Raw genomic sequence first — 20,991 nt, 5'->3', positions numbered from 1 at the left:
TGTTTTTGAATAAGTTTTTGAACTATAAATCAATCTATCATCGCAGGTCGATGGTCAAATTTTCTGAATTTGCCGACAACATGCTTGATGTTGATGACACAGAACATGAAGGATTCAGTGATCCTTCTTTAAGTGATCAAAGTCAAGAGACGGACAGCCTCGAAGACATTTCTGAGGATCTCAATCCGCAGTATAACAAGAGAAAGAGCCCACGCTACACCCCTCCACCTTCATATGTTCGAAGACATATCCCTAAAATACAGGGAAAAGAAGAAAGCACTTTGGATCGTGCTGCTATAGTGAGCTTCAAGTTAATTTGTGAATATGTAAAATTGTAAATAGGCCATTTGAAATAAGTCTTCTACGCACGACTTCCCTTTAAAAGTTCATACAAATGAAACTACGAAGAGCTGCTAAATCTTTCATCTAATTGCTTTTCGATTACCCGAGATTTCCTTCGGGCATAACATAAACATGGCGGAATTAATCAAGACCTGGGTGCTAAATCTAAATTTCTGACTGAGTTTTTCGTAAACTGTTAAAATGATGGTTATTGTCAATTTTGCATTTAAGTTATCGATTCAGTTGCTTGTGAAAACTTTAAAGGTCTCATGAGATTGATGTCAGTAAAACTGAGCTTTTATTACTCAGCAACCTGTTTTAATGGACTGCACGCAGTATTTTCAAAAGCATACCCACATCCTCTAGGTCCAATCAGGCTTGAAAATTTTGTTGCTCATTTACGATTGAATATCACCATTATGTTTTACTGATTGGAATTAACTAGCCCGGATGATTTTCTTGCAGAGTCAGACAAATATTCAAAACAAACGGAGCCAATCTCGTTCCCCTGAATCAGGTAAACAAAGTCGTGTGTTTGTTAAACTAAGAAAAAGAGGCCAACAAACGGTTTGTCTTTGGTCAGAATTGTAACTTGATTTCACATTTTGTTTATTAGCAAAACGAACAAAGCGATTTGTATTGCCAGAATATCTTTTCACACCTTGCACGAGACCAAGTGACAAGTGACAGTGTGCAGCGAGGGAAAGAGTTTGACTGAATTATATTGTTGTGCCTAGTTTCTTTGAGGAAAGAATTAGCATAGAGATATCACTACTGATATTTGTTTTGAATCGACCAAACATTGCGAGGGTGATGCATTTCTCAAAACGGTCACGAAAAGACCGAAAAAGAAATCTGAAAACATGCCGAGTAAATTTCGCTTTGGTCGGGTTTTTAGAGAGGTTCAAAACCTGGAGAGGTACGCTATTTATCTATTCTCTTGTTCTCACACCCCCTTTCATTAAGACCATTTACTTGCTGTTCCAGTGATTTCTCTTTGCATTCCTAAGTTGACTTTCAATTTGCTACTGCAAATGTCTTGAAGCTGTGATATTTATTCTAGGGATGGCTGTCAAAGCCGATGAAAATGAGAAGCTACGAGCGATGCTGCAAGAGGTTTAGTTGTTTTTTGTCTGGATTTTAAATAAGAATCTGCAAACCTTTTAGATCGCGGCTGTAAACATGTTATCATGCATATGGTCATTGCTATGGATGTCAGAGTTTTTGCTTTGCTTAGCAAGTTTGCTGTATTTTTCACTTCCAGGTCCAGGAAGCAACGGAGTAGACTTTAGCCTTTTTATCAAGACAAGATCTGTAGCCTTTTTATAGAAAATATTTGTTTAAAAAATTAAGGGTGCCATTAATCGATCACTGTCATCTGGTGTATGTTATTGCCTGAAATTTCATGAAGTCGGAAACATTTCGTCTTGTAGATTGATGATCAAACTAGTTGTAGAAAAATAGAGGACCAAAGTAATGACACCACAAAAATCTCAAAATTAAATTTTGACTATATAAACCGAAAAAAAACATTAGAAAATTCCTCTTAATATGTGAAATTAGCTGAAAACATTACGTATTAGCTGAAATATGGCCACATAAGCACAGGCCCTTTCCCCATCAAACCTGTAATTCCGTCTTTGTCCATAACTTTATAAACCAGGCCAGAATAACAGTTATCCGTGAGCAACCTTGAAATCTTTCATGGGCCATACCTCACACAATTTTAAACATTTCTGACTGATTTTTCTTATTGAGTGGTATTTTATACCGTTATTTCAGATTATGTAGTTAAAATTCAGAAATTCTAAAAAATATTTTTGATGATGTCACACTTCAGTTTTTTATAGTCAAACATTTATACTTGATCTTCAAAACCAGTTGACCTTAAAGTTCAGTTATACCTAGAAAGGACTTATTGTTCACCTTAAAGACAGTTTTGTATCTTTCTCTACTAACTGCCTCGACTCTTCTTAATCACCAAATCTCTTTCAATTACTGATCGCTAACACTATCCATCTGATTGCCGGATTTGAATCTTCATAACATGCTTTATAAATGTTTTCACGTGCTCTTACCTTCTTTGCAGCTTCAGGGGAGGCTAAAATCGTCAGAGGTGAAACTTGCAGAAGAGAGACTCTTACTTCAACGGGAACGAGACATGGCAGTTCAGAAGGTAAAAGTAAACCTACCAAAAGTCTTGTTTTGACCTAAAATTATATAATATTTACTATTCCGAAGAGCTGCCTTCAAATAATGTTTGAGGAACACAAGTCTGTTGGTGAACAGATTATTCCCTTCGAAGGACGAAGTACCCTGATAGGGTATTTGCCAAATAGCCCAAGAAATGGGGATTTAAGCTGTTTTCCTGAAATGGACAGATTCGGTTTTACTACGATCATGGATGGAGCTCCTAAACCAAATGCCGGATATGGAAAGCTGTGGATATGTTGCTGTTGACATGGTTCTCAAGCTAGCTTCTATTCTGCCTAAGGGTCAATATTACAAGCTGTATTTTGATCCATATTTCACATTTTGATCCTTATTCAAAGTTTTGGGCAACTGGCACTCTTCGGACGAAGGTGAAGAATCCGGTTCGGACAATCCGATTAACCTCGTTTCATACAGATCGAGGAGTTTTTGACTGCATCAACGAATCACAGGTCGCCTAGGGTAGGGAACGCTCTCCTAATAATATGATACCAAGCAAAACATGATACCTATCCGGATTCTTCGTGTTCGCCCACTCTTTGTCAAGGGAGACTAAGAAGATGCCAACTGAAATCTGAAAAGAGTTGAAAAAGAGGGCCGTAGCTCTTTTAATGGCTCTTTTGATCTAAATTCAGTTTTGACTGTTGTTCCAGTCTGCATTAAATTATGCCTATACAGAGCCAGTTGGCTCAGAGAGGAGATGGTCATCTTATGAAAGAAAATATATGTTGAAGTACCAAGACCAGCATTTATTGAAGCATTCAACAGAGGTATGGTGTTTGTAGATTGATATGTTTCAAGCATAGTAACGGTTGGAGCACAGCGCAGGAGCAGAAAAGCCTATAGGAAGATTTTTGGATACTGGGAACATGCCTGTTAAAGGCATGGATTTTGTCCAAACGCCTTGTAAAGCAAAAGGAAGCCCCAGAAGCAAAGCAAACTGACTTGGTAGACATCACTTTACTTGTAGGAGATGCACTTTTGAAGGAAGAAGTAGTGGAGAAAAGAGGAAGAGAGCGGCCTAGCAATGAAGGAGTAGGAAGTTTCAAAGACCGAGGAAAGCTCCAGATCTGCAAGGACTGGCTGCAACCACCCGTTTTGATGAAAAGAAGAACTAGGCTGTTCACAGACAGAATAGACCCAAGTTTGTCCTGTGTTTAGAGAAAACAAGAATCGGGTGTCAAAAATGAGGAATAGGATTGTGTTTAACTGACAAAGGAACTGCTTGTTGTCATTTCACAAAAAAGATAATTGACGTTTTCAGTTAAATGTTTGTAGCCAGAGTGTTTTGAGTGATTTTTTCATCATCAGAGTTTTTATAATATTGCTTTTTTCCTTCCTTTTTATCAGCTGATTTCGTAGTTTTAGCCTCCACAAGTGCCCGCAAAGGTCATATGGCCCAGCCCCCAAATTTACCCCAAATGACAATCAAATTAAAATTTGACAAAGAAAATCAAATTCGAAGCACAAAATAACGTAAAGTTTTTGTGGTTTGGAAATTATTCTTCATTTGAAACATAATTTTGGCATGAAAGGGTTATAGCGAAATGTTTCAAATGTGAAATAAGTTTAGAAATAATTCCCTTGTTGTTAAATTTATGCCATTTTTCCTACTTTTAATGGAAAATTTTTGGGAAAAGGGTATCACAATGTCTGATTTGAAAGAATATTCACCTGACCTCAAGGTGATGGCGATGTGTGTGTTGATAAAATGTAGATTAAAAGTTTGCATTAATTGTGTAATGATGGTCATGGAACCAACAACTTTTCGTGGGGAAGGTAAATCTCTTTACATAGTGGTTGAATCATAGTCAAATGTAGAAATCGATTTTTTGCTTTGACAATGTTGTTCCATTTTGGTTCCTTTACGGGAATAGATGAAGCTCGTTTGGCGAAATTCCGGTTACTCGCAAGAAGCAGTTTCTTTCAATAAACGGAAAAGAGCGTAATATTATCCACAATGATTTGGTATTTGTAAGGCGGGATCATTTTTTGCTCTGGAAAGCAGTTTTGTAGGGGTCAATGGTAGGACTACCCTAGGGAAACCTCGTGGCCAGAGAGAGGCCTTAGGCATGGTCGACTCCCCTTTTTTAAAATGAAATACAATATTCTACATAGTAATAAAATTGCGTCAACACTGTGGCCGAAGAGAAGACCCCTTGCGTAGAGAAATCCCGGCTACTCGCTTGAAACTGGTCAGGTCGTGATCTGTCAAAGCCTTGCAAACAATATACACACATTCTAACACTAGCAATCTTTCTTTGTAAGGTTTTAGACCGTAAAAATGCAGAAATCGAAAGCTTCCAGTCACAGAGCAAGACCAAAATGAACGAAATTGAAGAAAACAAACGTCGTTTAGAGAAAAAAAGTACGTTGCATTGTATCTCTTAGCAAAAAATAAGTTGATCTAAACTTGAGTTTGCCATATTTTAATACTTTTAAATCTTGTAAATCTTGTTTAAAGAACACTGAGATTAAAGTTCATGAAACAATCAGGATCATTTACTGTATTGGTATTCCAGTCGAGATTTATAACGCCTTGGTGTTATTCAATTTCTCAGGTTTCTTCCCGATCCTAACACTCTGGTTTCTTTTAGGATTTGAAATACAAGCTACATATTTTGTCTTTTCTTTTCACACTATGGCGTATATATGGTTCAGAATCGTACGATCACTGTGATAATTCATCGGTCAAGACGCTTTAATTTTCAAACGTAGGCCACGTCATTTGGTAGTGACTATTACCTTGCATTTCAGTAATTAGACTCACGAGAGACCTGAACCAGGCAAATATCAGAAACGAAAAAGAGGTTGAAGAACTGAAGGCGATTATTAAGCAAAACAAGGTTAACGCGGAACATGAGCTAGAGAGGAGGGTGAGTTAAGACTTTGTAGAGCGATATTGTCGTTATAACTGAAATATTCTGATTTTCCCTATAGTCAAATTTAATATCCCTGGACTTTGAGCCTTTGATTTAATGCCATCACTTCCGTTGATATGTTTGAGATTTGCTTGTTGGCTTGAGTGAGAAAATGGTTAAATACATTGTGCCATTTAAATACAAATACAAGTGCCATTTATAAAGGTAGCTCGATGACCTTGTGTCTTTTCCCTCTATGAAAGGTATCATATGAAGTAGCTGTTGCCTAGCCTTATGTTTTAATTGCTTGAATTAAAAAAAAAGATTCTCTTAAAACTATTTGAACAAAAAATATTAAATCAATCTTGGAAATCAATAAATACCTGCTGCATGCTTAGGCCAACTTCGATAAGAAACAAGGTGGTGATTATTGCATTGGATTATTTTCTTTGAGAAACAGGGCATTTGCTATGGACGGTCAAGCATAAAACATCTTCTTTTATGACCTCTTGTACTCCTACCCCGTTATTGACGTACGGTTGTTTTAAGTTTTTTCAAATGGCACTGTTAAGTCATATATTACAAGCTATCTTAATTTATTATTATTGCACTTCTGCAAGATCAAGTTTCGCTCAATTAGCTTGTTCGTCTTCTCCAAGATCATCATATCGAATACCATCAGTCTTCATTCATCGATAACTTTGTAACCAAAGCCGATTTTCAGGATGTCTTTCCTACGTCTTACTTGTATGTACCTCACTAATTGATACGCATTTTTCTAAACAGGTGCTTGAACGGGTTGCCGATTTCGAAAAGGAAAAGTTCAACATGCAAAAGGAACACGCACAAAACATTCAAGAGCTTCTTGATGAAACTAGTGAACGACTGAAGAAGATTGAGCACGAGTATCTGCACAAAATTGATTCATCTGTACGATATAGTATTTGATCTTGCGTTTAAAGTAGTACCTCACTTTGAAAACATCGGGCTAAGTATTTCTTCATATACATGACTAATGGATTGCTATTCTATATAATTCATAAGCCACTATATTGATGACTTCATGATAGCCTAACCTTTTTCATTTGAAACTTTAAGCCCAGGCCACGTAGATGTTAATTGTGTTGCAGTAGTCTTTCTATGTCATCGTCTGATCTTTGTCTTTTTCTATTCAAAGGATCCATTCTACGAGTTTTGAGATCTTACCCGTGAACAAAACTATTACACACTGCATTTGATTAAATTGTCTTTGAATGCCTTGATCTAATGAATGTCTTTGTTTTTTAGCATTTATTTTAAATTGAACTCTGTGCGTTCCTTCTCGAAATTCTGTGTTAAGTTACAGTAAAATGGTAGTTCAGCAAACGGTTTTTCAAGGCATTGGCTTTTGCGTTCACAGGACATCCAACTAAAAGAATTGGAGAATGAGCTATATCAGGTGAAAAGAAGTCGAGATAACTACAAGCAAGAGAAAGAAGGCTTAGAATCAGAATATGTAAGTTTTTATCTTGTCATAATTTTATCCCCCTAAGACGTCTAACTGTCATATCCTTATTCAATACATCAAAAGAAAGTGTACCTAATTGTGGGTTTTTCAATGAAGCATTTTTCTCCTGAAGGAAGAATTGAAGGAGAAGTTAGTGTTGGCAAGAGGCAATTCAGAAGACCAGAATGCTAGGTATGAACAAATTATACTGCACTTTCTTGTACATCTGTAAAAAAATGCTTTTTGCCAAGACAACTTACTCAAAAGGGAGATTTTGTCTCCTTGCATGATAATGGCCCCTTTCCTTAGCTTCCACCCATAGACTTTTGTTGAAATTATGCTAAACTTTGATAATCCTCTGAGAACTACCTTAGAAAATTGTCAAGCTAGTATGCATCTTAATTAAGATTAATCGTTTTTTTATGCTTAAATGCAGATGTAAATGGCTCTTGAGAATAGGACATGTATTCTCTAATAGTCTATTGACTTTTGCCAGGGTGAAAGGACTCGAGAAGGAGAAAAAAGATCTAACAGAACGCCATGACCAAGTACTTAGAGATTTGCGAAGAAAAACAGATGCTGCGATTGATAGCATGAAGAAAGAACACTCTAGCACTGCATCAAAAGTAAGACATGCTATATATCATAAAATTCCTACCAAAATTATTGGAAAAGTGATCAAAATTAAACAGGGGAGGGGAAAATTTAGTGACAACCTTGATAACTTGAAAAGGTTGTTATATCCTTAGGTTACCAACTTTTTAGCTTGTTGTGTTGTCCCCTTTATTTTTGAAAGGATCCTAGGCCTGATATCTATACAATTTAAGATGTTGTAGCCAGTTGCTATTGAACGGCATACATCCATTAAACACATGACATTGTTGTGTCATTTCATTGTTCCTGATTCGTCTCTGTTTTATATCTTTAGAGCCAATTATCCTTCTACTTGTCATACTGCTCTCGGGTTTACTTAATTAGACTCATACTCATCTATTGTGTTTTTTGTTAGACATCCGTTGTAATTTCTGAATTGGAAGGAAAAATAAGCCATCTGAAACAGTCTTTGGAAGATATGGAGCTACAAAGAAAACGAGATTTACGGGTAATCTTTTCAAGTCAATGAACGAGATTAATATTGTCATGCATTGTCGTTTAGCTGATCTCTTGCTTAGTTTTTCTGGTATTTAATTCCTAAATCAATCTTTTTCAGGAACAAGAGTCCAATCATAAACAAGAAATTGTGAGGCTGCAAGTGTACCAAGATAAAACGGCATGTATTTCTTAAAATCTCAAATCAAATGATCAATGCTCATGAACTCATCATCATGCAGTCCATCATATCATACACACAAATGACTGTTTTGTAGGCATAATATCTTTGGTCTGTTTATGTGAATTCGGATTTCATCATTTCCTAATACCAGACATTCTAGGGGTCTTTCAATATACTTCATTCATGCTCTAACACTAATTATTGAATGAAATTATTATTTCTTCATGAAAATAAAGATGCTGACGATTATGAGTTTATTTTTCAGATACGGAACATAAAAAGCGAGGCAGAGAAAACAGAGACAGAACTTCAAAACAAAGTAAGGATCTTAGAGCAAACAGTGAAGTAAGTGTTTGAATAACAAGAAATTTGATAATGAAAATTACTATTTCCCGTGCGGTCAAACTGTGCTCGTGCTCAATTCCGTATAGGCAGAGCTGTACACGCTTTGGTATATAGAACAGGACGGTTCTAAATGGCGACCCTTAGTTTCACGATGAATGTGGTGCCTGATGATCGCAGTTAGCATGAACTCAGGGTTATAAATTAGAACCGCCCTGTTGTGACGAGAGGTATATGCACAAGCTGGCAATATCTTGCTGTGTTATCTTATATTTTCATGGGTGGTGTCAGCTGGCGAAGAGTTTACAAACCTACATTATATTTTCACATATTTTTTTAAGAAACCTTTAGATACGGTACTAATTCCTAAAGCCGCCACAAAGCTCAGAACCTGTGGTCCAAACTCGCTCAATGGACTCTTTTGTTTGTTTAAATATTGATTTTAGATTATCAGGCAAACAAATTTCTGAAGCCATACCTTCAACGATGACCGTTTACACAAACTTCTTAAAAATAATATAAATAATTTAGGACAGAAAAATTTTCAAAAGCCTTAGTCTCTCTACTGGAAAATTATTACTTTTAAAAGTTCTGTGGGATAGACTTAAGATGTTATAATATCGAACCACTACAACCTTTGAAATTTATCTAGACATTTTATCACACAACTCATTAAATTTAAATACTATGATTATCTGATATGAAATATAAACGTTAGATAAAAATTGCTAACAGCGAAAAACATATTTATTGTATTTAGAAATAGCCGTTTTGTTTAGCACATTAGTTGTCATTTGTTGCAGGTAAAGGAAGGGACGGGGCTGTGCTTTTTAAGGAATACCACTCGATATCATTCAAGTTTCTGTTATTGAGCTTGCTAAGAACTTTTTAAATGATTTAGAAACAGGCCAGGTTCCGATTTAACTTTTTTGCCAATTGTGTGTTATTCAAGCTAATTTGCTTTCTTATTGTTTTACATTGTGCCATCTGCATAATTTCTAAACGAAACATCTCCAAGTAAATTAAGGTAGTTTAGCAGTAAAATAGCAGGTATAATTTCTATCTTTTTTGGGACAACCCCTTTGATTTTGCTCAAATTTTGTACAAAGTTTTCTGGTGCTAAGATACATCTGCTGTGAAAATTTCAGCTTCCTAGCTTGAGTGGTTTTGAAATTACGACCGGTCAAACTTTTGAATTTTGTCACAACCGGTCATTACTTGTGCCACATCTAAAATTGATATCTTCCTTCACACTCAACCCAAGAGCTTAGTGAGGATAGAATTGGTGTCAAGTGAAAGCTCTTGTCAAGCTGAAAACAAATTTCCAGTGAAATTTATTCTAGTTTCAAAGGCTCAAGAGCTGAAGTACAATGTTATTTTTTAATGGCTAACTACGCCCAAATGTCAAGGCAAATTTTAATGAAATTTTTTTTTCATCATAATTCACGATAAATACCTCATAAAATTTAAAGATGGGGTGGGCATGGGTTTTATCACAATCAGTCTCAGAATACTGATGAGTATCATCTTGAAAGAATAAAAGTCAATGTAAGTCTTCATGCAATGCATGCAAGCGGTAGTTTGATTTCATAACAACTGTCATGTTTATTGCAGTTAGAGAGGATTTTTTTTCAGAAAATTATTTCATCTGTAATCTGTTTGTAAAGACATGCTTGCTGCTTGTGATTCCCCTTTTGATAATGTGTGGATGCGACCTGTAAAAGTAACCGGACTAAGTTGCACAAGTACATCTGAGACGTTTTTTGGTTACACTTGCCACAGAATGTCCCATTTGTTTGTCTGTTTCTGCATTTTGTTCTCCTTTAGAAAGTCTTTAAGTATGTTCCTTCTTTGTATACCACAGAGACAAGGGCTGCAAGGTCGTGCAGCTTGAAGCCCAGCTGGCTGATCAACAATTGCAATCCCAGAATGCAATTGAAAATTTCAAAAACCAAGCTGAAGAGAATTCGAGAAAAACGTTCCTACAGATGAAGCAACAGGTTCAAACTTCTTTGAATATTTTTCACAACGTAGAGTTTTTTATCTATGTTCTGACGTTTTTTCTTTGAAGAGTGTCAGCGAAAAGCTTATTTATGACTCAAAGTGCTTGCTTTTTTCAAAGCCACTGTTTTTTCCTTAAAGAAAAGCTCGGTATTTTTTTGGGCCATGCCCACATCAAGTAGACGACTTAACAAAAAATTGCGCATGTATTGCAGGAGGATTCAAAAATGGATTGTGGTCATGAAAATTCTTATTTCCAATTTAATGTATCTAAACTTCATGAATGGAATTGTTATCTGTTATAGATGTTTCTTATGAAAAGAGATTAAAAGCAAGCACTAAATATAATTCGTAGATAGTAGTAATTCATTATATCCAATTCACTATAGATCAATCAAGTTGAAAGCAATCTGGAGAGAGCTCTTCTCGAAAACAATGCATTAAAAGCTAAATACAAAGAGGAGACTGATTTGTTAAAAGCAAAGCACGAGAAACAAGTAAGTCCTGTAGTTGTCCAAGCCTTTTTCATAAAGTCTCTCTCGACTCTTGAACTGAATCTTCGCTTTTTTAATATTTGAGGTATGACGTTAATTCTTGCTCCTTGCCTATATAAATGCTATGATGCCTTGACTTGCCATGTTTATGTAGTTGAATATAGAAAATAAATACTTATGAAATAAAAAGTGGGATTTGTTTTTGGAAGATAGAAAGCCAAAATCACAGGAATTTGTTGTTTTGTGCAAAAATGGATGAATTCTAGTCACGTCGGCATATTGCCATTCTAGCTCTCTGAGATGAAACAGAGGCACGAAGAAGAAAAAGAGAGAGTGCTGGGAGAGGCTGAAACCGAGCTCCAAAAACACGAACTGGAATACAAACAGGAGATTGTAAGTATTTATTTGAGAATCAAGACCCAGTTAGATTATTTTTAAATGGTTTACGTTTGTTTTAGGTGGCCTTTTATTACGATACTTTATGCTAATGATAGACTTTCAGGTATATCAAAATAGACTCTCAGGAATTTTTGTATCATTCCGTCTTTACTAGTGTTTGATAAAAATTGTGACAGATGGCTAGCAAATAACATTTTCCCTTTCATATATATAGGAATTTCGATAGAGAAACTTTGATACTACTAGAGGCTGTTTCTTTCAAAAGTATAGGTGTTTCTCTTTTGATGTGTGTAGAATGTATGTCTCAATTTGAGCAGAGTAGACAACGTTAATCCATAAGTATTATTTTGCTGGATACAATACTTATATAACCGGTTTATTGATATCGTTTGCTCTTCAATGCAATCGAAGGAGGAAGCCAAATCAAGGCTGAATGGCAGAATTAAAGATTTGGAAGAAAGCCTTCTCAGAGAAAAAGAGCGTAACATCAAGGTGTGTGATCGACTCTTTTTGAGGTACAAATACTCATTCATGATAGTATGAAAGTGTTTGACTACATGCAAGCTATTTTTCATGTGAGCCAAAATATTTTTAAGAAGTCACAGAAAATCTCTGCGTTGAAGTTATTGATCTCGTCACTGATGGAAGGAAAGGTCTCTAAGTAATGAAAGTATGTTGTTAAAATGGTTAATATTGGAAAATGTTTAGGTAATCTGATAGTTTGAATTGCTAATAATGGATTTTATAGAAATTCACTGAAAGTGAAGAGACAATCAAAGAACTAAGAGAAGAGGTGAGAATACGTCGTTGGTTCGTTTGTTTCATCCCGGAGGCAACAAAGATGCAGATCTGGCCCTAACTAGTTACCTTCTTTATTCAGATTTCTTAGATGTTTTCAATTTATTAGATGTCAGTCTATCGTGTTGTTCTAACTATTTTTCACTTCACTGGTCTCTTGTGAAATTTTCGATAAGAATCGTTTGCCAATTAAGATATATTGCAATTTGAATTAGTTTTTTAGTTCCTTTTCATACTGGCTTGGATCATAAGTACATGATGCACTAAAATCGTAGATAAAATTACTGAGATGTAATAATTTTTTTCAAAATCACTGATTTGAAATTTTACTCCCCATCCCCCCAAATCAGATTTCGAGTCCCAACATCTAAGAGCAAAAGCAGCAACTTCAACGTTCAAATGTGGGACAGGGGGATTTTTTCTAAAACTTTTGAAAAGTTGTAAGGGTTTTTTGAAAATCTCAACCATTTTTGCCTGAGATCGTAGACTGTGCTTTTTGCCAGGTGATTCAAGCTAACTCACTACGCAAGCAGCAATTGGTTGAGCTGGGAATGCTGAGAGACGAAGAGCGACAAAGCTTTATCCGCCAAGAGGAATCGCTGGTGAGCATATACTTTCCTTTGTTTCCAGGAAATCAATGCAGGCTACCATCATGGTGTGCATTCACTAAATGTTCAAAAATAAACTTAAAGAAACCATAGCTTAGGTAGCAAAATGCAGATTGAATTTCATTGATGAAGTTCTGAAATACCTTGAGAGAGTGAACCAAAGGGGGAAAGTGGTAAATTTCGAATAGGGATACGCAGGTGATTTTTTGGGTTTTCACTTTGGGAAAAATACATTTCTTTGGGGGTAAGCAACTTGCTCAAGTACTTTTTGAATTCATGAAATGCAGAATTTTGAAAAAAGTTTCAATTTACAGACAAAATCGAAAATCTTTGTTGTATCTAAACATCAAGGACAACATCTATTTCAGTGAAACAGGAATAAATATATAAAAAATTCTCAGAAGGGGACAGCTGCAATGGTATCAAACCTGAATTGCGCACGTGACTTTTGTCATTCATATTTTTTTTCTGTAAAGAGGGTTATTTTTCATTTTATATTTTAAAAAAGTACCAAGAAATATTTGTCATTGAAAAGGCAAATATTATTGATCATAATATTATTATTATTGTTGATTTACAATATTATCAAGTATAGATGTGATAAACCTTATTGTGGTGCAATTAATTATTGACTCAAGGTAATCCATTGTTGGTTATTAATGATTTAGATTTGTATATTTTTATTGGTTCCTCGGCCTAAGTGAGTACCTCTGTATAATTTGCATTCATTGCGTACTCGTATTGAAAATCCAAGTGTTTGGTACTTAATTCAAGAAAACTGTTGAATTTGGCTATATTCAATATTTTACCTGGTTGCCATGTTAAGTAGAAAAGATTTTGCTGGTTGGAGTCCTTCAAGTGACAGTAATGCTTTGTTTCAGCAAGCTAAATTTCGTTCTCAACTGGAACAGCAAAAGCTAAGTTTGCAGAAAGAGCACTCATCTGTCATGGAGAAAATGCTCGGAGAGGTAATGAGATTTGTTTTACAGTAACAAGCTTTTAAAGTTGAAAAATACATGGTTTAAGAAGAACTTGAAAATCGCAGTTCTTTGCCATCATTGAATTATCGACCGTGTATCGTTGAAGTGCATGGGACAATTTCTCAGCCAGGTCATTTTATTTTCTTGCCCATTTTCGTTCAGTTTCATGGCGCATATTCTCATCTAACTTTGAAGGCAAATCCTGAGTCAAGTTTCAAATTTAATAAAGACTCATTTTTACCTGTATGTTATATAATGTTTGATGCTGTGTAGACAGACCTGTACAAGCCTTTGGGTGTACAACAGGATTTTTCTAACTGGCTGGTTTGATTTTGATGCTTAATGTTATAACTTTTACCAACATGTCTATAATTTTATGATCATTTTGTTTTACGGTGTAGGACTATTGTCGTAAATCACTTTGCATATCGACAAAAGGTCAAAATATTGGATTTACAATCGATAAAGCATTGATAAAATATGATAAGACATTTGATGACCGATTTTAAAAGCAGCCTACGATCGGCAAGCAACACTCACGTTTCTGTAAGCCGATTTTTCATTTTGGAAAAAAAAATTTAAACCCAGACTTCACTATAGGAGCACCGAGAAACATGCTCGCTCACGAAAGGATATTTCACTTTTTTGATTAATAATTAAATTTTTTTTATCCACAGTTTTTTACTTTTGGTGAAGTAATGATAGCTCTTGAAGTTTTCACCGTTGCATAGTTTTGCTACACGTTCTAATTTTTTTCTTTGATATCAGACCAACGAAAAACTGAAGCAAATAGAAAGTGAATATGCTTTGAGTTCAGAAAGGAATCAGCAGGTATATACTCCGTGATTACAGCAATATTACTTTTTATATTGCAATTCATTTTTAGTGTCTGTTTATTCAATTCTATTAGAAATGGATTTATGCAAAACAGGCTCGCACAGAGCTGTAAAACTTGGAAAACCAGGCAAACCTGAAAATTTTTAGGAAATTTTGTGTCAGTCAATCCGAATCAGGAAAAGGGCAGACAAATTTTTCAGTTTGTTCGATGATACCATTTTTGCACCTGTCAAAGTTATTTCTTGTAGTGTAACTGATATGTATTATATACGCTACCGTTCGCTCTTTGGTTGTCATTTTCGATTCCCACCTAACTTCTGTAACTGAAGATAAATATCTCTCATAAAGTCAGTCATCCGTCCATGAAAATCCGCGATTTAAACTCAAATTTTTCTCTTATTTTAATGCATTTGAAGGACTTCTCTTTGACAAATTCCATTGATGTGAAGCTGAATTAAGTCATTTTTTACAATTAATCAAGGAGCCCTTGACAATTTTTACAATTTTTATCCTAACATTCGCTCTGATTTGCCATCTTGTTTTCTTGAAATTTAAATTCCTTGTCTGACATGCAATAGCTAGAAAACAACATTAAATATTGGAGATTTAATGAATTCTTTTAAAGATCTTATAACATGATATTTCTACATTTGCAATTTTCACATTTAAAGATAAAATGTATGTTATAATGTTTACAAATGATGATATAATTTTCCAGTCTCTTTATTCCTTAATCTTCTTTCTTCTAAACCGATCAAAAAAGCTTTTTGTCTTTCCTTGTGTTTCTTTGGATGGAGAAGGGATCTCCTCGTCTCTTCCAAGAGTGCAATAGTTTTCTAGTCTTCTGACTCGTGCTACTAATCTCTTATTTATTTGGCTAGCTGTGACATACAGGTCTATCAGATGTATTGTCTTTTCTATAATATCTTGCAAGTCACCATCAACCTGCATGTTTTTATCCTCAGCAATATAGCTCATCCTTTGTCGCAGCCTATGGATATTTCCTCTGGTCTCGAGCCTATGTCTATAGACTGGTTCCTTTTTTATTAGAACCTCTAATTCCATCTGTAAAAGATTCATACATTTTCTTTGAGTTTCTCTCCAATTTTGAACTTTATTGAGTTCTTTCTTTTGATTATAAACTTCCGTGTCAAAAAAAGACTTCATACATGAAGTACTGGTCATTTCCTTGGCTAAGTCTGCCTCAGTTTCCCTTAGCTGATACTTCAAGTTCCAAAGTTCCAAGTCTTTGTAAGGTATTTCATCAGCCTCTGCCTTGAAAGCAGTCATTAGCCTGTCTTTTCTTTCATTCTGTTCTATATATCGCTCCAGCAATATCTGAAAAGCACAAACGACCTTGGATCCATCGCTGGTTTTATCTTTTGTACCACTGCTAGCACTGTCTACGCCCTTTGCCGGGCTGAATGACTCGTTGATCAACGCTTTGCCTTTCTCAGCAAATTGCCTTCTGAACAATTCACTTTCCTCGACCATTTTCTTAATATCCAGAGTCTTATCTTCTTCAGCCTCCATAAAATATTTTACATATTTAAGCACTTTCTTGATTTTCAGTGGCTCGAACTTCATAAGTCCGTTTATTGTTTCCTTCTGTTCCTCAATCTTTGTCGACAGTCGATTTTTTTCTGCGATCAACCCATCGAACTAAAAAGGATACAATACTTTGAGCGTATTCATAAATTCATATCAACTATAAAATATCAACTATTTGGATCCCAGGTAAATATCCTGATAATTTTTGCCTGCATCTCTATGGTGTGATAAGTATTATTTTAAAAAGGAACACTTTAGTAAAATTGTTACATGAAGTTTACCGTGGCCTGGAACTCATCTCTAAGGCAACTATTCTTCTTAGCAAGTTCGTCGACTTTTCTGAAATGAAAAAAAAACAATATTTTGAAATACGATTTCACAATGCCGATCGATTATTTCGAGCAAATAACCGGAAGAATCATCTAAAAACGTTTGTTGATGTATTCAGTAGTCTGCAGAAGCAAAAATATCTAGATAAATAGTGACGGTCCTGAAATTTTGAACAAAGTGCATAATCATAAGCATTTTTGACAATATCTTGTTAAATAGAGGAGGGTCTGAAGCTGCAGCAAATTTTGGTAAATAAATGAAAGGAGCTGCGCAAATTTTGATAAGTACCTAGTCTTTGTTCTTCATGACAAGAATTGCCCCCGGAGACAGTGACTGAATGCCCAGTTAATCATGTATTTTCCTACCATTTCTCACTTTAGCAAGAATATTTTCCTCAAAAGAAATATTCGAATGTGGCTTGATATGTGAGAGCGTTTGAAACGTTTGTTGCTCTGGTTATAATTAAATCCTCTGTAAAATTCACATTGGAAGTGATTCATGTTTTGTATCACTAAGTGTTTCACTTCACAAGGAACGATACTTCATTTATGTAGAAAGACTCCAACACTGCTAAAATAATTATCGCAATATCTGCATAGACGAACTAAGCTTTGAATTATCGTGAAGTGCTTTCGGTAATTTTGGTCTCCTATAGTTGTTAAAAGTTATGAAAAGATTATACTCTAATAACTAAAGCAGCATCTTGAAAGTGTGCCTTCGATTTCGCATAATTTTTTTAAGGCCGTCATACCTCCTGAGCAGCGTCTTTGCCCGCTCTGCCTTGACTAGTGCTTCGCTTTTTCTCTCTAATTCTCTCTTGAGCCGCAACGTCGCTGTATCATCGTCACTGCATTGCCTTTCTGGACCTCCCATTTCTTTAATAGCAATGTATCAACCAATCTTTGTTTATTTAAATAATCTAAGTGAGAATTTTGTGCATTCTTTTTTGAACATTTTCTCAATCGATTGAATAAGATTGGATTCCATTGTGCAGTTCGATTCATTAGACGGCCATCGAAATATCGATCTGCCTTGATTGACTATTGGAATGGACCATTCGATGCCGTCCGTGCCTTTATTCAAAAGGCCTGTCGCTAATTTTGCGGTCTTTATACACAGCATATTCCGGATCGTTTGATGTATGCTCTGTTTTATAAGAACAATATTATAATAACCCGAGCCTCGTCAAAATTCGTCAAAAGTTAGGAACAAATTAATCCAAATGTTTTTTTCGGTCGTGCGGACACAAAATATCGTAATCACGATCCTTATTCAGGCAATTTTTCTCCTTGTGAACATCGAAGTTTCTGCATTTTCTAGCAGACTTTAAATTTTTGATAAAAATGACAAGTTCATATTATACCTTTTCTTTCTTTGAGTTTATTTCAAGTACACTATTTGTGTTTGTATATATTTTTATTTGTGTATATTTATGTATGTTTCAGTGTAGATATTATCAATGTGTGTGTATATTTGCGTATTAAAAAGTTGATGAATTAACAGCTCACGATGCATATGGACGTAATTAAGTCTTCGACCCTTTTCTCATAGATTATCACTGAATTGCAGAGTCAGGTTATGGAATCTAATGAAAAATTATCAAGGTATGTTCCGATTCATCAAAATTTGCCAAATTATCAGGATTGAACATCATAACTCCGTTTTTGCTATGGTGTTCTAGAATCATTGAAATCTCCATTTTCTTGTCCATGAATTTGTAACTGAATTGCTTTTTACTGGAATCTTCTCCTAATAAACAATTTCCAAAATAAACAGGTCTGGTTCTCTGGTCCATCCAATTTCGCTCCCTTGGTATATTTGTACCTGAATTTACCCCTTATTTTTGGTCTAGGAATATGTGTTACCGTACTTGAAATGCCATTTGGCCTTTGAATAATATCCCCGTGTATTTTTGTTATACGTTTGCATTCCACCAAATTTTCCTCAAAAATTTTGGTACTATAGCGTATCCTATTACATATAGGACTGAAAATATCCTCAAAGGAATCACATTTTATATTGATAAAAGCTTGTTAGCTCTTAGGGCTAAGAACAGTGTTGTAGATAGGGTCGAGGGTACTCAGCTCCCTCGCTGTTTATTCTCCACAGCATTTTACTTTCTACTGGATGTTTCAATAAATAGGATGTCAAATTTCATATTGATAAAAGCTTGTTAGCTCTTAGGGCTAAGAACAGTGTTGTAGATTTTTCGTATTTGTGCTCCGAAACTTTCATAAGAAGTAAATGGACACCCATGTTAAGCTCATCCTGTTGTCATTTAGTGACGTGTTTGCTCAGTGTCGGAAGAATATCTATTTTAAGTATGCACATTAGCAGCTCTCCTTTTTCGTGCCGTTTTTCAATTTGAATTTTCTCAAAGTTCGCTTATCTTGTCCCTCTTTTGGACCCAAAATATCTATATTAGGCGCCCCTAACATCAGAATCTTCAGGTCGGTCTGAAACTCAGATCGACTTGAAATTCATTTCAGTCTGCGGTCTGAGCCTTTGTGCTCACACAAGAAAGGGCGAAATGAAACTCAGATCGACCTGAAATTCATTTCAGTCTGCGGTCTGAGCCCTTGTGCTCACACAAGAAAGGGCGAAATGAAACTCAGGTCGACCTGAATTCGTTTCGGTTGTTCAGGTTGGTCTGAAATTTCAGGTCGACTTGAAATCCGCATGCGTGCAGAAATTTTTTTACAATCGGGGCGAATTGAAAATCGTGGAGAAAGATAAATTGCCCTCTGGGATATGCAAAGTCGAATCCTGGGATGCATGTTTAGCGCCACTTGACCATTGATTTTACTACTGCCAGTATCTGCACAAAGCACGACTTTTTTCTTCATTAGCAAGAGCGATTTCCTGATGAAGATTGATTACTTGAGACATCAGTTGAGGAAGCAAAATGAAGTTGCAAAGCGAAAACTAAAACAATCGAATCGACTTCAAGACTGATATGAAATTTTAAATTTTTTTGTGCCATGTTTGTTTTGGTCTGAGTTCGTAATAAATGCGGATGTGCAAAAGCCTGTGGCTTTTTCAAGCCGGTTTGGGAATATTCATGTGAGCAGGAGTTAAATTAGCACGCACCATCAAATTTCAAGCCGATCTGGGTTTGAGACCGATCTGAAATTGTTCATGTGAGAGTATCGCCTATTGCAGAAGTTTATCCGATTATACAGGCACCGTGGGGCAGGGTGTCCTGGTGGGCTTTAGCCACTTTTTGCAAAAAATCCCAAGTATTAAGTTAAAAACTACCAGTAAAGCCTATCTTTATACGGTTTTAGACCTCCCCCCACTTTTTTTAGACCCCCCCCCCCCACTCTCAACGCTCCGCGGTGCCTGTTATACCTGGTTTTTAGAGCCAATAAAATCTTTTATGATTTTTCCGTTTCAGGGAGCAAAGTAACTCGCAGGTTAGGATACTTGACCTTACCGAGAATTACGAACAGGAAAAGGATGAAATCAAAAAGCATCACAGCAATGTTCTTAAGGTGAATATATTATTTCTTAGACACGTGGATCGATGCGAATATCCAAGAACAAAACAATATTGATCCTTTTGTACCAGCATACTAAGGGAGACACCTGCCAATAACGGATGCCTCAAAGCAACTGCTTAATATATTTGTTGCAAAATTTCTTTCCAGCAGACAAGATATTTCATAAAATTAAATTCAACTTAAAGCCGTCAGGTTTTATACAGTAATACACCAAAGCACATCTAGTATGAGCCTTGATGTCTCAAGCTCCAAGTTTAATGATTGTTGGCACTCAGCCAACAGTATAAACGTTTTGACAGGCCTATAAACAGTAATTTGCATCACATCTAGTTTGTGTATACACATGCATTGAACTGAACATAATGATCAACGCTCAGCAAGCCATAATGTAGAGAAATGAAGGACAGCAGCAAAGGAGTCTCTTTTTGTTTCCTTAACATCAATGATTCTTCCTTTTCATTAATCCCCTGAGTCTTAATACATTCATTGAGAGGCACAATGAAAATTGTTTTATGCCTTAGGACATAATACTTCACATTCCAAACGTCACATTCATAAAAAACCGATTAAGGAGTTTTAAATTTTCATGACATCCTCTAGTATTATCTTAAATTCTTTTTGATTTTTCAGAATTTGACTCAAGAAGTTGATTTGCACCGATCAAGGTCAAGACATTACGAAAAAAAATGTCAAAAACTGGAGCTTAAATCTCAAGAAAGTGTATGTCTCTCCCTTCTGAAAACCTTTGACTTTTTCATATACTTAAATTTGTATGAATTTGTGCGAATTTAAACAAGGCATTGCGTAGATTTGTACATTGGGATATGATGAGTTGATTAAGCTTCTTGCATTCATGTGCAAGAATTACTGTTGGTCCTATTGTGTTGATCAAGTATTGATGAAAACTTGAAAAGATCAACTACTTTACAATTTTCAGTGCAAACTACAAAACAGTGAAGCGAGAAAAGGAAATGG

The 20,991-nt window shown here is 35.6% G+C and overlaps 2 protein-coding genes across 4 annotated transcripts in view; one reads left to right on the top strand and one right to left on the bottom strand.

Annotated features, from left to right (window-relative positions):
* Window positions 1-20,991, top strand: part of LOC135691832 (centrosomal protein of 112 kDa) — a 31,603-nt gene that overhangs the window by 5,519 nt on the left and 5,093 nt on the right. For 2 of the 3 annotated variants that reach the window (XM_065209809.2, XM_065209811.2), the window contains exons 7-30: window positions 47-299; window positions 808-859; window positions 1,406-1,458; window positions 2,432-2,518; window positions 4,822-4,921; window positions 5,311-5,429; window positions 6,201-6,344; window positions 6,814-6,909; window positions 7,034-7,092; window positions 7,397-7,526; window positions 7,910-8,002; window positions 8,111-8,170; window positions 8,439-8,518; window positions 10,380-10,515; window positions 10,906-11,013; window positions 11,302-11,403; window positions 11,821-11,901; window positions 12,158-12,202; window positions 12,711-12,809; window positions 13,697-13,783; window positions 14,564-14,626; window positions 18,065-18,117; window positions 19,911-20,007; window positions 20,647-20,736. In XM_065209809.2, coding sequence (XP_065065881.2) covers window positions 47-299; window positions 808-859; window positions 1,406-1,458; window positions 2,432-2,518; window positions 4,822-4,921; window positions 5,311-5,429; window positions 6,201-6,344; window positions 6,814-6,909; window positions 7,034-7,092; window positions 7,397-7,526; window positions 7,910-8,002; window positions 8,111-8,170; window positions 8,439-8,518; window positions 10,380-10,515; window positions 10,906-11,013; window positions 11,302-11,403; window positions 11,821-11,901; window positions 12,158-12,202; window positions 12,711-12,809; window positions 13,697-13,783; window positions 14,564-14,626; window positions 18,065-18,117; window positions 19,911-20,007; window positions 20,647-20,736 — 2,287 coding nt within the window. The remainder of the gene's footprint in view (window positions 1-46; window positions 300-807; window positions 860-1,405; window positions 1,459-2,431; window positions 2,519-4,821; window positions 4,922-5,310; window positions 5,430-6,200; window positions 6,345-6,813; window positions 6,910-7,033; window positions 7,093-7,396; window positions 7,527-7,909; window positions 8,003-8,110; window positions 8,171-8,438; window positions 8,519-10,379; window positions 10,516-10,905; window positions 11,014-11,301; window positions 11,404-11,820; window positions 11,902-12,157; window positions 12,203-12,710; window positions 12,810-13,696; window positions 13,784-14,563; window positions 14,627-18,064; window positions 18,118-19,910; window positions 20,008-20,646; window positions 20,737-20,991) is intronic. The other variant, XM_065209810.2, reaches the window with a different exon arrangement.
* LOC135691941 (uncharacterized) lies at window positions 15,356-19,059 on the bottom strand. The gene is made up of 3 exons (XM_065209948.2): window positions 17,265-19,059; window positions 16,465-16,522; window positions 15,356-16,294 (listed from the first exon to the last, which is right to left on the bottom strand). Exons 1-3 carry the CDS (start codon window positions 17,384-17,386, stop codon window positions 15,356-15,358), a joined length of 1,119 nt encoding a protein of 372 aa, XP_065066020.1. The 5' UTR covers window positions 17,387-19,059.

Source organism: Rhopilema esculentum, chromosome 13, assembly GCF_057945365.1.
Source record: "Rhopilema esculentum isolate cy_ngs chromosome 13, ASM5794536v1, whole genome shotgun sequence".
In the NCBI taxonomy this organism is placed as follows: domain Eukaryota; kingdom Metazoa; phylum Cnidaria; class Scyphozoa; order Rhizostomeae; family Rhizostomatidae; genus Rhopilema; species Rhopilema esculentum.
This window is presented reverse-complemented; position numbering and strand designations above follow the sequence as displayed.